The sequence below is a fragment of the Bos javanicus genome, chromosome 18, assembly GCF_032452875.1.
Source record: "Bos javanicus breed banteng chromosome 18, ARS-OSU_banteng_1.0, whole genome shotgun sequence".
NCBI classification, from domain to species: domain Eukaryota; kingdom Metazoa; phylum Chordata; class Mammalia; order Artiodactyla; family Bovidae; genus Bos; species Bos javanicus.
The window spans coordinates 2857268-2872998 of record NC_083885.1 but is presented as its reverse complement, the minus strand read 5'-3'; the positions used below and the strand labels follow the sequence as shown (position 1 = coordinate 2872998).

Sequence of the window (15731 nt, the reverse complement as noted above, 5' to 3'; positions counted from 1 at the left end):
CGCCGCGCTCTCAGGTGACCCTGGCTGGTGGCTCTCCTGAAACATGCCCTGAAGTCTTCTCAACCACAGCGCCGCCCCCCCCCCTTTTTTTTCTATGGAAACCTGTAGGGGCAGTTAAGCACGCTGCTGTCAAAACTCTGATCCCCACTGTGATCTTCAGCCCGGGCCCGTGAGCTGGTGTGTGGAGGGGGGCAGTTGTGGGGCGACACAGCCCATCAGTCATTTCCGGCTCACTGCCCCCACTGGGGAGTCGCAGGGCCCTGGTGGGGGATGGAAGAGGAGCTTGTTGTGTGTGTCCACTTCCCGCCACCATCTCTCCTGCTTTCTCACTTTTATCAAAAAGGGTCCTCTGCCCCCGGCAGTGGCTTCCCCATTTGCCAGGGAATCTGAAGCCAGTGAATGTGTATTTCACTGGCTAAATTTGACAGCCTGACCCTGAGGGCTCACATCAAGCTTACAGGTGGGCCATGCCCTTGTTTTTCTAGCCATTCCGGCCCCTCCGTGGCGGTTTTGACTCAGCTGCCGAGTTCCTGATCCTGGACTAGGTTGTTGTTACAGATGCTCGTAACATGCACCAGAGAGCTCACTGCTGCTCTTGAGTTGATTGCCCTCAGAGTCCTGACTCTAGAAGCTGGCTTCCCAAAATGATGATGGCCGCTCTAACTGCTGTTTTATGGAGCACCTGCTCTGTGTTAGGCATTGTATGTACACTATTTCATTTAATCCCCGTGGCAGGCCTTCAGAGTAGGGGTGATTATCTTTTTTTTTTTTTTTTGGCAGATTAAGAAAAAGAATTAGCCAGGTTAGGAGGCTTATTCAGAGACACAGCCAGCAAGTCACAGGGTCAGGATTCGGCCCCGAGCCGCCACCCTGTCTGTAGTGAGGCACAGGGTTAGTGGCCACAGGCCTGCGGGAGAGCGGGGAGGGTGGGCTGCCCTTCACAGGGTGAGTTCAGCCGAGGAACACAGGGTCCTGAGCTGGTAACGTGCTCACCACAAACGAAATGACCTTGTACTCACAGATGCACATTTTCTGCAGTGCAACAAAGGAGAGATTAGCACAGAGATTCAATTATGTCTCCCATTTTCAGTGGCAGTTTTGCTCTCTCAGTAGATTACTTGGCAGAGAGCCCCTCCCCGCAAGGCAAATGGAGCTGTATCCCACCGCTCACTCCCTCACTCCCCGCGGTGCCTGCCACCTTCAGCCTGGGGCTTCCCTCCCACCGTGCCTGGCAGGCCGAGGGGCAGGCCGCCCGCCTTGAGGGCACCCTGAGTATGTGGGCCATGGGCGCAGAGGCACTTGACCTCATTCCCTTGGAGGAATTCAGGGAAGCCTCCTCGGTCATCCCCACGAGAGGGTCCTGGCCCCACGTGGGTGGAGGACACGGAGAGGAGGACGGTGGAGGAAGGGAGGGCCGCCAGCAGGCAGGTGCCCGGACAGTGAGCGCGCGCCACGGTCAGCTGCTGTGTAACCAGGTCAGGCTCCGAACCCGGGCCTGACTGAGCCCTGCTCTTCCCTTTAAACCTGGCTACACAATCACGTTTTCCTGCCCCCAGCCGCTAATGTACTTCCCCTTGATAAGTTGTTGCTTTCTCTTTTTCATTTTACTTTTATTCACCTCTGAACCAGAACGTTCCTTGTTTAGACCAAATGAGTGGTCTGGATGTTACTGAAAGAGTAACAGCGGCCCCTCTGCCTGTGGTCACCTGCTTGCATTTGCTGTCGCCCGCTGAGCCCCAGGCCAGGTGGGCCCTTCCCCACGGGGAGAGGGGATGCTGCCTGGGAGGCATTTTCTCCTACTCAGTCTGCTGACGGGCATCTTTATTTTCTTCCAGGTACATCGAACGAAAAGCTTTTCTAGACCGAGTGGATCACAGGCAGTTTGAAATCGAGCGAGATCTCAGGCTGAGCAAAATGAAACCCTGATGTGATGGGGAGCCCCCACAGCTCAGTCCTCTTTGTAGCGTGAGCTTATGTGTCTGTGAGATGTTTCCTGTGCTTCTCATCGACTGGCTCCCAGCAAGGTCCTTTTTTCTACACTGAATTTCTGTCTTTGTATCTTGATCTCACATGATTTCATTTGTTTTACTTTTAATAGTTTGTCCTTTCAAAAATAAAGATTAAAAAAAAAAGTACAAGTTGATCCTGTGAGAGGCTGGTGAGGATGACGCCACTTGCCTTCCCTTTGTTCTGCTGCGAAGTCCACGAGGCCAAGCCCGTTCCTCGCAGGCCTGTCTCAGCCGCTGTGGAGAAGAGAGCGCGCGGCCCGCTCACCGTGGGCCCGAGAGCAGGGGCTGAGACGAGGCTCGCCATGCTGGCATGACGCTGGGCCCCGCGCTTCTCTCCTGACTGGACTCCTCCACCCGGATACAATGTAAGGATGTAAGGCTGAAAAATAAGGATATGCCATCACTGAATTAGAGATCTTTCTTTTCCTTCAGCCTTTCTCCTCTCCTCAAAGTTAAAGTCAACTTCCCATGTTTCTCATCTCAATAATTCTTTGATTGGGGGTTTGTCAAAGAAAACTACAAAGGACTCTTTTTTTTTTAACTCTTTAGAAGATTTAAATTCCAAACTTCATATTAATAAAGCAGTAAACCTCACAACCTGCCTCTGGGGGCGGGTGGGCGGATGTCCTGAGTAACATGGACAGGGTTAAGGGGTAGTAGGGCTCCAAAGACTGGAATTCAGATCCTGCCCGTACATCTACCAGCCCTGTGACCTTGAGCACAGCTCAGCTTTCTGAGCCTCACAAGGTGGAGACGAGCTAGTGACATGTGCAGGGAACACACTTAGGTCTCCCCCTCCGGTCCTCTGATACACGGGCAGACTCTCACACAGCCGAGACCGGGCTGTCAGCCCTGCGCGGTCGCGAGGTTATGACCCTCGTTACTCGCTGAGGCCAAGGTGGGTGATGGGGCTGACTGACGTGTGTGCATCTTCGATACAGGATCATCTTTTCCATCAGAGTCTTCTTTGAACTGTAGCCAGCAATTTTTAAGAACAGGTGGATAATAGTTTATCTAGCTCTTCACGTCCATACTTAGTGAAAACTGATCTGCCTAACTCCCAAGGGAAATAACATCCCTTTCCAGGAGTCAGGAACTGCCAAGGAAAATGTCTGCAGGAAGTGGGGAGCCTGAGTCAGTGCTGGGAGGCAGCTCGACAGTCCTCTGCCAGGCACCGGGCACCGCCCTTGGCCGTGGCGGGGACGTCCGAGGAAGGCGGCCAAGGACACTTCCTGGCCGGTCTGTGGAGTCCAGAAAACCCCTGAGAGCTGAGTTTCCTGGCCTCGCTCTGGCCATCAGTCTTCTCCTAGTCCCAGATGAACGCATTTGATTTCCATGGCTTCACGTACTTTCCCGTTACTGAAAAAAACCTGCCCTAAAACAGCATAACGTCAAAGAAGAAAAACAGGCTTCTTTATGTGTTCTGTTCACCTATTTTAAAAAGGAACGCAGTGCTCTAATTAGGAACTCTGCATAAAGTCCCAGGAGAGAAGGGCAGCGTTGAGAACTAAGTCTTGATTGGGCTGTGCGCCGCCAGAGCTGAGCGGAGAGAACCAGACAAACCCCAGGGCCCGAGGTCACGAGAACTGACCAGGCCAGCAGGCCGGCTGGTGGCTGGTGCCACAGGGGGATACGGAAGACCTCCAGGAAAGGGGTGGCGTCACGGTGCTGCCGGCAGCCAGGAGGCACGAGGCAGGCCCGGGGACGGGGTCTCAGGTGCCGTGCGGCCTCTTGGCCTCAGCGGGACAGAGGAGGTGTGTGTGGCGTGGCTCTCAGGCGCGATTTTCTTCTGACATTTAACGGGAATTGCTGAGGCATGTTGGGTAGGAGCCCGTGACTTTTTTTTTCATTACCAAAAAACAAGTGAACAATAGGGATTGGTGTAAGATGGTGAACTCCAGGGGAAGCATTTAGAAGCTCTCAGTTTCATCAACACATGACGGAGTGGTCCCATGTGCCTGGTGCTTTCTCCCGTTTTTCCTGACCAGGAGAGGAAACTCGCCTGAGGTCAGATTGTGAAACTGACACTGATTACATCCACGTGGTAGGCTTGGCGGGCAGGAGGCAGGCAAGATGAAACAGCCTCTTCTCACCTGCCGGATCCAGCTCCCGATTGGAGGATTCACATCGGAAAGGAAAGATTAGAGTGCAAGGGGACAGAAGAGCCAAAAATGAAGGACACTTACACTTGAGAACAGTGACAGCTGGCACACTCTGGTGCCAAAAGTACACCAAAGGCGTGGGCACACGGGCTTCAGCCTCCAGTCCTCGGTGCCCTGGGGCAGCATCGGAACCTCCAGGGGAGAGTGTGCCCCACGGTGCGGGCCGGGCCGCCCTCTCCTCTTCAGGATGCTGCCTGGTTTCAGCGAGCAGGGGCAGGAGGCGCTGGTGCCCAGGTGACTGTACTTGGAGGTACAGTCGTGGTATCTTAAATGCCATCCCACTGCACCTCCTTCCCTGGGGGTACCAGTGTGCCCGGGGTTCCTGCCTTGGCAGGAAAAGTCTTTGCCTCAAAGTGTTTTTTTTTTTCCTGCAGCCTTTTTGTATTTTTATGCCATCTCAAGGCAACTTAGATCCAACAGTACTACTCCCAGATGCAGTCTTTGTGCGTAGGCAAGTTGACCACAAGGAGGAGAGTGGGCTGTAGACGTCCAGAAGATTCTGCCCTGGCTCCCTGCAGCCTGGAATGGCCCAAACCACAGAGACCCCCCTTCCCAGGGCTCCTCTCCAGGGTCAGCCTGTGAGCTTTCATTACTGTGCCCTCAGAAGGCTGATAGGGTGCCGGGTCTCTGCTCAAGTAAGGGACAAGGTGGCTGTGTTGGGGAAGGAAGGGGAGAAACTAACGTAACAGGAGGAGCATGCAGACAGTGGGTTTGGCTCCCAGTGATCCGGGGTGAGTCCCTCCCTCTGCGTCTTAGATTTCCTTGTCTTCAAGAAGTTTTCTGAGAATGCTTAATAATCCTGCTCTGCCTACCTCACAGCCTTTTATTAAATGAAATACACTATCCACGTGTTAAGTTACTCTAATTAAATTGCACACTTGGCTCCGAGCTCCCCAAGACAGCCAAGCTTCTGTGAGTATAAATTAGCACCACCTTGAAGAGCACTTTGGCGCCGCCTCAAATCTGGAGCTGCACTCGGCCCATGACACAGCAGCTCTGCTCCTGGCTGGACATCCTGGAGGAGCGCCCGTGTGCGCACAGGGCGGCAGGCTTAGTGGTGACAGGGAAAACCTCGAAACCATCCTCTGGCCATCAGGAGAAAGGGTCAGTTGTGAAACAGCCACACAGGAGAACACAGTACAGTGGTGAAATGAAGGGACCAGGGCTACACGCATCACAAGATGAACCTCGGAAGCAGCTTCGATGCACAAAATGCCTAACACAGCCCCAGTCACACAAGTTCAAAAGCATGCAAACACAGGTGGTGGTTCCCCGACACCGAAAGCACTGGAGGCCGCTGGATTGTACACTTTAAAGTGGTTAATTTTATGTTATGTGAATTTCGCCTCAATAAAATTTTTTAAACATGAGAAAGATTGTATATTGACTTTATATATGTACTATGTAATTATATATACACATGTAAATATATGTAGACGAATGGGTGATGACACTAATTTCAGCATAGTAGTTACCTCTCATGGAATTGGGAAGGTTATACAATCAAAGATAGCAAAGGAGCTGTGTTTAATAAGATGTGGTTTTATATCTTAAATTGGGAAATGAGGACACAGATATTTCTTAACATTATTCACTACACCTGTCTATAATATTTCAAGATAAAATGTTTTTATTATCTATTTGGCTACACCAGGTCTCAATTGCAGCTTGTGGAATCTGGCTCCCTGATGGGGGATTGAATCCAGGCCCCCTGCATTGGGATTAGCCACTGGACTAGCAGGGAAGTCCCAAGATAAATTTTTTTTAGAGAAAGGCAAGCCCACGTTTAAATTTGCATCACCTCTGTCAGTCTCTTTAGGGAGAGAGAGGGCCAAGGCATGGACAGTCCAGGGATGGAGGGTTGCCATGGGGATGAACTTGCTGGGTGTCAGGGAGCTCTGTCTCCCGTTCTGGGCTAGCAGGCGTTCCAGCACGATCCCTGCGCGGCTTTTGGAACATTCCCCAGGAGAAGAGTGATTCACGTATATAGCTCCACCTCAGCTCCCCTGTCTCTGAAAGCAGGTTGGGCGGCTGGGGAAGCCGAGGGTCGGAGCCAGGCCGCATGCCCCGCCCCAGCGCAACCGACAGTGCAGGCCGTATGTCAGAAGGATGCTGTGGCAGGCCGCGGCTTGTCAGATGCAGACACGTGGTTTCTGACCTGGGTAAATGAGCTTGAATTTAAAGGCTCCAAAATGAATTACTGTCAGTGTCTGGGTGTTCGAGTGGAAGTCACGGAGCTGCCTGTCTTCAAATTCTGCCCAGCACCCTGAGCTGCCCCAGGGCCACAGCTGTGACCCAAGGCTGCTCTCAGCTCCTCAGGGTGCAGAGGCGTGTTGCTGGGCCTCTGCAGGGAGGCAGGGAGGGAGGGAGCCACCCTCCGCCCAGCCCCACTAATCTCTGCTAATGATTTAATGCCTTACTTCTTCCAGTTAATGCCTGTACATTAGTAACCTAAGCCTGCCCGCATCTGAGGCACCCTGACTGACAAATGGAAGATGTGTTTAAGTCAGGGAGCTCTCTGGGTGCCTGAGGTTGTGACTGTGGCGGGGTGGACCCTCTGCGTTCCAGGCATCCCATAAGGTTGCCTCAGCCCTGCTGTTGTCTCTAACTGGACCTCGCAGTCTGGTTACAGCTCTGCCACTGAGCTCCGTTACAGGAGCTTTGACTTTGACGTTGGGTCCCTCAGTCACACACACACCCAGCCCTCCTGCACCAACAGTGTGTGGTGCGACGTGTTTGTGTGTGCCCTTGAGACCGCTGTTGACAACTGGTGGTAGAAATGCAGGTGTGTTTTCCAGAAAATTGTAAATACCTTATGTGGTATGATAAAAAATAAATATATCTTTCATTTTTGTGCAGTTCCTGGCACAAAGCCCCTAAAACACTTGCAATTTACTGTCTGTGTGATCATGAGATGACACCTGGGGAAACCGAAGTAGCTTCAGGATGGATCTGGTCGCCAGGAAAACCACCCCTGTGACTAGAGGGTTAGAATCCAGCCCTCCCCTCCCCGCCACAACCCCTGATCTCTGGGGAGGAGGAGGAAGCCAGGTGTCAGTCAGTCACCGATGGCTAATGACTTAATCAATCATGCCAACACAATGGAACCTAAGTGAAGCCCCATAAACAGCGAAGCGTGGGGAGCTTCCAAGTTGCTGACCACATCCATGTGCCAGGAGAATGGCGCTCTGCCTCAGACCCCTCTGGACTGTTTCTATAAACTGCTTGTAAAGAGAGCACCTTCCTGAGTCTGTGAGTTGTTCTAGCAAACTATCACACCCAGTGCCCGGGGCACAGGCTCCTCGTGTGCAGCTGGCGTCTGCAGTGGGCGCAGTCTTGGGTGACTGAGCCAGTAAGTAGTGGGATCTGCGCTAACTCCGGGTGGTTAGTGACAGGACAGAAACGAGCTGTTGGACGTCTAGTTGGCGTTAGAGAGTGGGCTGGACCCCATGTTTGTCTCAGTCTTCCTTTCACGCCAAACATCTGCCGCAGGAGACGGTCCCAGTGCAACAAAGACAGCCTCATGGGAGAGTCCACACACCCTCACCCCAGCCCTGCTGACCCGCTGGTGCCCTCAGGTACGTGGCTTGGCCTCCTCGGCCCCCGTTTCTGCATTTAACACTAGGAGTCTGCATGTCACACAGGCAGCCTTGTGATTCCTATGTGCTCTGAAGTTTGAGAACCTTACTTATGGCCTCTCTACCTAGAAAAAAATCTGTAAGCCTCCGGCTATGTCTTTAGGAAAATTCCATCTTTCTTTATTCTTGCCACTTCAAACAATTCAAGCTCCTAAATTGCTGACACACCAGCAAACCATAATGAGCCAGCCCAGGCTTCCGCCCTGCCGTTGGCCGAGACCCACCTGCAGTAACTTTCTCCTGCATTCAGAAGTCCCAGGAGGGAAGCTCCTTAAAGTTACGGGTAACTGGAGAAGTAACTGAAGGAAAGCCTGGGAAATAAGTGAACATTCAAGCAACAGAACCCACCCAGGTTTCAGCAAACAGCTGCAGAGGCAGCACAGGGCTGCCAGGTTAGCAGCAGAGGGCAGGACCCACGTGCACGCGCACACATGCTCACCCCAGCTAAGCCGCGCGTCTCGTGTGTCAGCGAGGGTGCCCGCCAGCTTGGAGGAGACCCAAGTCACAGAGGCACAGCACGCCTGTCACAACCAGTCCCGTGCGAGGCAGACGGCCCACCTCCCCGGCTGCCCGGCCAGCGCCCGGCCCTCCTGCCGGCGGAGCTCTGCCTGCCCCCGGCTTGTCCTCTCCTTCCCCCTCCTGAGGGACCGGTTTTCTCTTCTGACTGTCAGAGCCAACCAGTCACCATTGGAAAATCTGGAAGCGCTGCATCTCCAGAGAAAACTGCTGTGTACATTTGGGGATACTTTTCAGTCCATTTCCCTATGTTTTTACATACCTTTTCTTAACACAGTTGGAATTATACTCTACCTGTGAAGCTCACTACAGAAGCTATTAACCACATGTGGCAATTTCCATTGAAACTTTAAATTCATTAGAATTCACAATTCAGTTCTTCAGTCCCACTAGCCAAAGATTTCAAGTGCTTACCAGTCACGTGACCGGGGGCTACACCATCGGACAGTGCAGGTACTGAATGTTTCCATCAGCATGGAACTCTGTTCAACCACCTAGTGCGTGCAGTTTTGTATTCTTGTTTTAACCTGTGCTGTACACCGTGAGCCATGAACCAGGCACCAAGCCATTACCATGAACCATGAAAAGCGTACATCCCCACTCTTCAAACATTCTTTGTTATTTTGCTGCTGCTAAGTCACTTCAGTCGGGTCCGACTCTGTGTGACCCCATAGACAGCAGCCCACCAGGCTCTGCCGTCCCTGGGATTCTCCAGGCAAGAACACTGGAGTGGGTTGCCATTTCCTTTTCCAATGCATGAAAGTGAAAAGTGAAAGTGAAGTCGCTCAGTCGTGTCCGACTCTTAGCGACCCCATGGACTGCAGCCTACCAGGCTCCTCCGTCCGTGGGATTTTCCAGGCAAGAGTACTGGAGTGGGGTTCCATTGCCTTCTCCCTTTGTTATTTTAAATGACTGCATAATATTCCATTGTATGCTTGTATGTATTTCATCAATCTTCACTGGCCACCGAGGTTGCCCGCCTTTGTTATTATACATGATGCTGTGGTGAACTGCCTAGTCCTGGATCTGGACCTGCATCCCTGACTATTTCCAGATCACTGCTACAGGTGGTGTTGTCATCACAAGGAAGGTGCAGGTTTTTTCAAGGCTTTGAAATATGATGCCCAATCACCTCCCAGAAGGGTCTCCCTCTCTCCAGCAGGGCGGTTGTGCCCCTCTCTTTCTATGTAAACTCTCTGAGAAGACAAGATTCAGCAAGGACACCCTTTCTGCCTGTTTGTGAGCACTGTGAGTTTCTGAGCCAGTGCTTTGGGCAAGACGTGTCCATAACCAAAAGGAGAATGGCCCGGGGAAGACTGGCCTCAACGGCCCCTGAGTACTAGCACCTTCTACAGTTCCAGCCCAGGGCTCTGTCTCTGGAAGAAGAATTTGGACTGGGCTGCTGTGATGGTAATTTTTTTGTGCCAACTTGACTGGGCTAAGGGATGCCCCGGTAACTGGGGAAACATGTCTGAAGGGGTTTTCTAGAAATGAGTAGCATTTCAATGGGTAGACTGACACTGGTGAGAGTCACCAGTGTCGATGGGCATCCTCCAACCCACTGAGGGCCGTAGGAGAACCCCAGGCGAAGGAAGGGCAAGTCTGGTCTCAGACCCCCAGCTAGTCTCACCCTGAGCTCAGACACCCGTCTCCCGTCCATCGGCGCCCCTGGCGCGGGTGCCTGCAGGCTTGGACTAGGACGCGTGCCGCCAGCTCCCTCGGGTCTCCATGGCGCTCTTCAGCCTGTCTGTATCCTACTGTTTCTGCCCATCTACAGAACCCGAATGCAACAGGAATATGCCCCCAATGACCCTGCATTTATCTAAACCTAGTTTTTTGGCACATTCATCTGTGAGTCGCTCTAAACATTTTCTGAGACCATTTATCAGGACCTCCCTGGTAGCTCAGCTGGTAAAGAATCCGCCTGCAATGCAGGAGACCCCGGTTTGATTCCTGGATTGGGAAGACCCCCCTGGAGAAGGGATAGGCTACCCACTCCAGTATTCTTGGGCTTCCCTGGTAACTCGGATGGTAAACAATCCGCCTGCAATGTGGGTTCAATCCCTGGGTTGGGAAGATCCACTGGAGGAGGGCCTGGCAACCCACTCCAGTATTCTGGCCTGGAGAATCCCCATGGCAGAGGAGCCTGGCGGGCTACTGTCCATGGGGTCGCAGGGTCGGATATGACTTAGCGACTGAGCGCAGCACACATTTATCCTCTCCCTGCTCAGGGATAGTGAGCTTCGTGTGGTTAAGAGGCAGAGCTTCACTTCACTTCTCTCACACTCCCCAGGGGTTCTGAGTTTTGGTGAGCAGGTCCGCATTCACCTTAAGTTATCATTCACAACCACGTGGCCTCCACCTCATGGGCTCTCAGTCTTTCTCTCCCCTAACTCAGGCCCCTCTTCCTCTCCTCTGTGGCCTGCCCGTCCTTTTCTCGTGTCAGCTGCCCCTTTGTGTGTCCAGGGCACCCACGCCCATCCTGACGGGCAGTCAGGTTACACGCGGCTTCCCAACTTGGGGTTTGAACCTCAAACATCAGTTTTGACGCCCGATCTCTTGGATTTTGGGCTGCTTCATGCAGTCTCACTTTTGCTGTCTGTACAGTGAGGGTTGACAATTACGAAGCAACCCAGACAGACTGGGCCTGGGGTGTCGGCTCCACTCTGCATCCTTAGACAAGGGGGAGCCAGAACTATGTGAGAGCCAGAGCTGGCCCCTGCTGGCAGTTACAGCAAGAGCCGGGCCTCCTAGGATGAGCTGAGCTTGGGTCACCGTAGGCCTCAGGGCTGGAAAGACTCCTTCCTTGGAGATGTGTGAAGGGACTATCTGCGAGGATATCATTTAAGACAGAGTCACATCCTTCTTGAGAGCCTGAGACATGAGGCAGGAACAACACCCTCAGGAAGTTCAAAGTCCCTGGGGCAGCTGCCCTGTCGTCTTACGAGCTGAGCTCGTGGCATTTAGTGTCCCCCCAGGCTGCTGGCTGGCCCAGGGTGGCTGTACCCTTAACCACTGCCGGCATTATTACCTACTCTTCATTGTTCAACAAACCGACAGGCCCAGAGGCCACAGAAGAATAAAGCAAGCTTGCGGCTGCTCCAGAGGGAGCTGTCTTAACCCTCACACCTCTGATCAGGAGGCTCTGTCGTGGGTTTCCTCCCAGAAGACCGAGGTCCTAGCTGCAGCTCTGTGTGCCTTCTGAAGCACTTCTCTCCCCGGGGGCTCTTCCCTGCACAGGGAAGGGCTTGGGCCTCCAGGCAGCAGCGCTCGCCTCAGGGGAGCCTGAGAAGCAGAAAGCCGGTGGGGGGGAGGGGCGGGGGCCAGCAGGGCAGCCTGTGCTGCTTTAACCGGGAGCCCCACTGGCTCTTCTAGGCCATGCTGACAGCCCAGTCTGTCCAGGACTGCTGAATCAGGGCGCCGCGGCCCTGCGGGACTCTGGGAGGGAGGCGGGGATGGTCTCAGAGTAAAGAAGGAGTGGGGGCTCCCAAAGCTGTAGCTGCTGGGCTGCTTTACTGAGCCCCGTTTGACAGACGGGGTGAAACTGTGCTCAGAGAGTGTACATGCCGCGCTGAAGTTCACGGCCAACCTGCTGCCCAGAGCTGGCCGCCGCGCCCTGCCACCAGAGGCCAAAGGGGCCACTTCCGTCACAGTACAGGCCTCCCTCCCTGCAGTGAGTTCCTTCCGTTTCCATGAGAGTGAGCCTCGCTCCAGGACGAGCGGGGAGGCGCTCCCAGCACCCCAGCGCCGACCCTTGGCCTCCAGACAGCACAGCAGCGATGGCAGTGGGGGCCTGGCAGGCCTGCCTCGCTGAGAACAGAACTAGTGCTCTGGGGACTCGCTCTGGTGACCCTGGCGTGGCAGCCACTGTTTAATAATTTAGAGAATGTGTACTCGTCAGCTGGGAGGCTTCATCCCTGGATTCAGAAACACAGTGCCCTGGGGGTTGCTTCCAGTGGAGAGTGAAATTCCACTTGTCACGGTCACCGAGAACGCAGGCCTGCTCCTGGAAGGGCTCTGGTCCCTGGGTGTTTACGAACACCGTAGAAGAGAGGAGGCCAGCGGCAGGGCCCCGGGAGCAGGGGTCGGGGCCCGCGGGTCTGCCCAGCTCCGCTGCCCAGCTCAGAGCCCGCCTCCGGCAGCTCCCTTCCCCTCTGTCTGCTGCCTGCTTGGAGGTGACGAGGCTGCCTGGGAACCTGTATTTCCTAGACCTTGGCAACTAACATCTTGATAACTGCAATAAGCCAGACACAATAGGATTAATATTGTATGATTGCACTTATCTGAGGTACTAGAATAGGCAAATTCATAAAGACAGAGAGAATGGTGGTTGCCAGGGGCTAGGAGAAGGAGGGGAGGTTATTGTTCAACAGGCACAGAGTTTCTACCCAGGAAGATGGGGAAAGTTCTGGAAATGGATAGTGGCAATGGTTAGAGGGCACTGTGATTGAATACTTCCTGCTGCTGAATTGTATACTTAAAACTGGTAAAGTGAAGTTGCTCAGTCGTGTCCGACTCTTTGCAACCCCATAGACTGGAGCTTACCAGGCTCCCCCGTCCATGGGATTTTCCGGGCAAGGGTACTGGAGTGGGTTGCCATTTCCTTCTCCAAGTAGGTAAAATGGTAAATTTAACATTATGTATGTTTTACCACAATTTTAAAAAGTGTTTACTATGAGAAAAATTGTACAAATAATGAATATTCACTCAAGAAACATCAGAAGATGGAGGAAATAATTTGTTACATCAAAACCCCCTCGTCTCCTCCAAAAAGCAACTAAAAAATCTAGTCTCCTGTGAAATTTTAATCCATAAAGAAAGAAAAAGCTCTACTTATTAATCTGTAGAGTATCAAGCACTGAATAGGCCCTCCCTAAATACGACATGCTGGTGAAAAAAATCCAATCCCTACCCCAAGATATCCATACTTGTATTTTGGTATCTACCCTTCCACACTTTGCCCAATGCAAATATACTACATAAATATAAATATGTGAATTTTTATGAAAACAGGATCCACCTGTACCTGTTATTTGAAGCCTCTTTTTCCTTACTTTACGGTATATTATAAACACATCTCCATGCCATTCTACATCATTTGTGGTGGCGCCCAGGACTGAGTTCTGTCCTGGGAATGCTCCATGAATTGTTTCACTGCTGTCTTCTTGAACTTGTGAGTCGCTCCCATAAGGAAAGCTGCAAGTTACATCCTTGCACGTAAATCTCTGGCTACTTGTGAGTGCATTTTTTGGTGTGCATTTTTTAGGATAAATTTATGGAATTTCTGGGTCAAAAGTTCCCTGCCTGTTAGAAGTTTTTGCCAGACTGTATGCTGGAGCCACACATGACTTATAGCTGTTCCCACGAACAGCCAGAGATATCTCTTTTTTTTTTTTTTTCAGAGATATCTCTTGAACTGAGTGAGAGAGTTCCTGGGCTGGCCAAGTGGGTAGCCACGGTGGAAGTTTAGGCTGTAGTACCCAGTCGGGGAGCAGCTTCAGGGTACCAGGGTCTCCCCTCCGTACACATCTGAATCCCCAGTCTATGACTGAGTTACCTTATAAGACAAAATGTGCTTTGCCACATGTGATTAAATTAACCATCTTGAAATGGGGAGATTTTCCTGGATTCCCTGAGTGGGCCCAGTGTAATCTCAAGCTTATAAGAGGAGGTCAGAAGGGCCAGAGTGAGAGAAGGAGATGTGATGATGGAAGCAGAGTCTGAGTGACGCGGAGCCACAGGCCGAGGAAGGCAAGCGGCCTCAAGCAAGGGAAAAAGTAAGGAAAGGGGTTCTCCCCAGAGCCCCCAGAAGGAATGCAGCCCTCTCAACCCATTTTGGACTTCTGACTTCAAGAACTGGAGGGTAATAAATTCATGTTGTTTTAGCCACTAAGTTTGGGGTAATTTGTTACAGCAGCAATAAGAAACTAATACATCTTCCTCTTGCTACCAGGTCCTAAAACTTCATTGTCTCAGGGATGAGGGTCTCCCTCTGGGCCCAGTAGCCTGATGACCTGAACCTCACTCTCTCCCCTAACCAGAGGCCCTCCAGCAGAGCATACCCAAGGTTCTGTGCACGAGGACAGACAAAGAGAAGCCCTACCCCGGGGGCCCGTCCTTGACCAGACTATGAAATTACCCTTGTTGGAAACTGGACTTGCTTAAGGTCACATGGTAAGTGTGAGGTGGTGCCAGGACCAGACCCCAAGGTCTAGCCTGGCAGGCTAGTGAGGCCCCCCACCCACTCCACTCAACTGAACCTCTTTTCTGTTCCAATCTGACTTGCCTTCCTAAAGAGAAGTAGTCATTCACACTTTAGCATGAGTGAGACAGGACAACCGGCACTGATACTGCAGGTTGCTATGGTATTACTACAGAGTAGCGGAGCTCAACTCTCCTGCTGAAAACTATGCTTGGGGCGATGCTCCTTCATATCAACCCCGGGGCTCACAGGGTCCTGCCAGCCACCTCCAACCCTGAAGTGTCTTTCTAGGTCTCCCCCAAACAAACTCTTTTGTGTCCAATTCTTTTGTGACCCCATGGACTGTAGCCTGCCAGGCTCCTCTGTTCGTGGGATTTCCCTTGCAAGTATACTGCAGTGGGTTGCCATTTCCTTCTGTCGGAGATTTTCCCAACCCAGGGATCCAACCCGCATCTCCTGCACTGCAGATGAATTCTTTTCCACTGAGCCACCTGGGAAGCCCACAAGCAGAGGAGCAGGGTTCAAAGCAGATAATCCTACTCCAGGACTTAGAGCTGCCAGAGTTGGCAGGAAGAAGCATTGCCTTACACAGTCAATGTTTCAAAACCCAGAGATTTTATAAAACAATCTGGATTTCTAGATTCACTTGAAAAATCCGATTCACTAACTGAAAGAACTCAACCCAGCCAAAGAGGAACAATTTGAAGAAGAAAATAAAGTATTATTGGATTCTAATCCAAGATGTAAAATAAATATCCATAAATTCATACTGATATAAATGATTGAATAAATAAATAAATAATGGGCACAATTTCCCATACAGAAGAAATACAAATAATTGATGTAGATACTCTATCATCAAAGAGGTGGAACATAACTCCTCACTTCTTTTCAAAGGGTACATTGTTGAAAACTGAAGAAAAAAAGAGTCACTTTTTAGTAGAATAACCTGACAAATGCTGTCTCAGTCAGGAGTTCAAGGTCAACATCACATTGGCAAGAGTAAATCCTATTAATATTATGTATCCTTGAAATGATGTGTTGAGAATGTCATTTTACAAACAAACTCTTTTGTGTCCGATTCTTTTGTGACCCCATGGACTGTAGCCTGCCAGGCTCCTCTGTTCATATTTCCCATGCAAGGACACTGGGAGTTTATGTCATTTTATCTTCCTCCTAAAAACTCAGAACTCCAACCTAACTG

General features: G+C 51.7%; 1 protein-coding gene across 2 annotated transcripts in view; it reads left to right on the top strand.

Annotated features, from left to right (window-relative positions):
• Nucleotides 1–2143, top strand: part of LOC133229971 (craniofacial development protein 1) — a 103919-nt gene extending 101776 nt beyond the window's left edge. For both annotated transcript variants that reach the window (XM_061386795.1, XM_061386794.1), the window contains one exon: nt 1836–2143. In XM_061386795.1, coding sequence (XP_061242779.1) covers nt 1836–1926 — 91 coding nt within the window. In that variant the 3' untranslated portion in view covers nt 1927–2143. The remainder of the gene's footprint in view (nt 1–1835) is intronic.
• The last annotated feature ends 13588 nt before the right edge of the window (nt 2144–15731 follow it).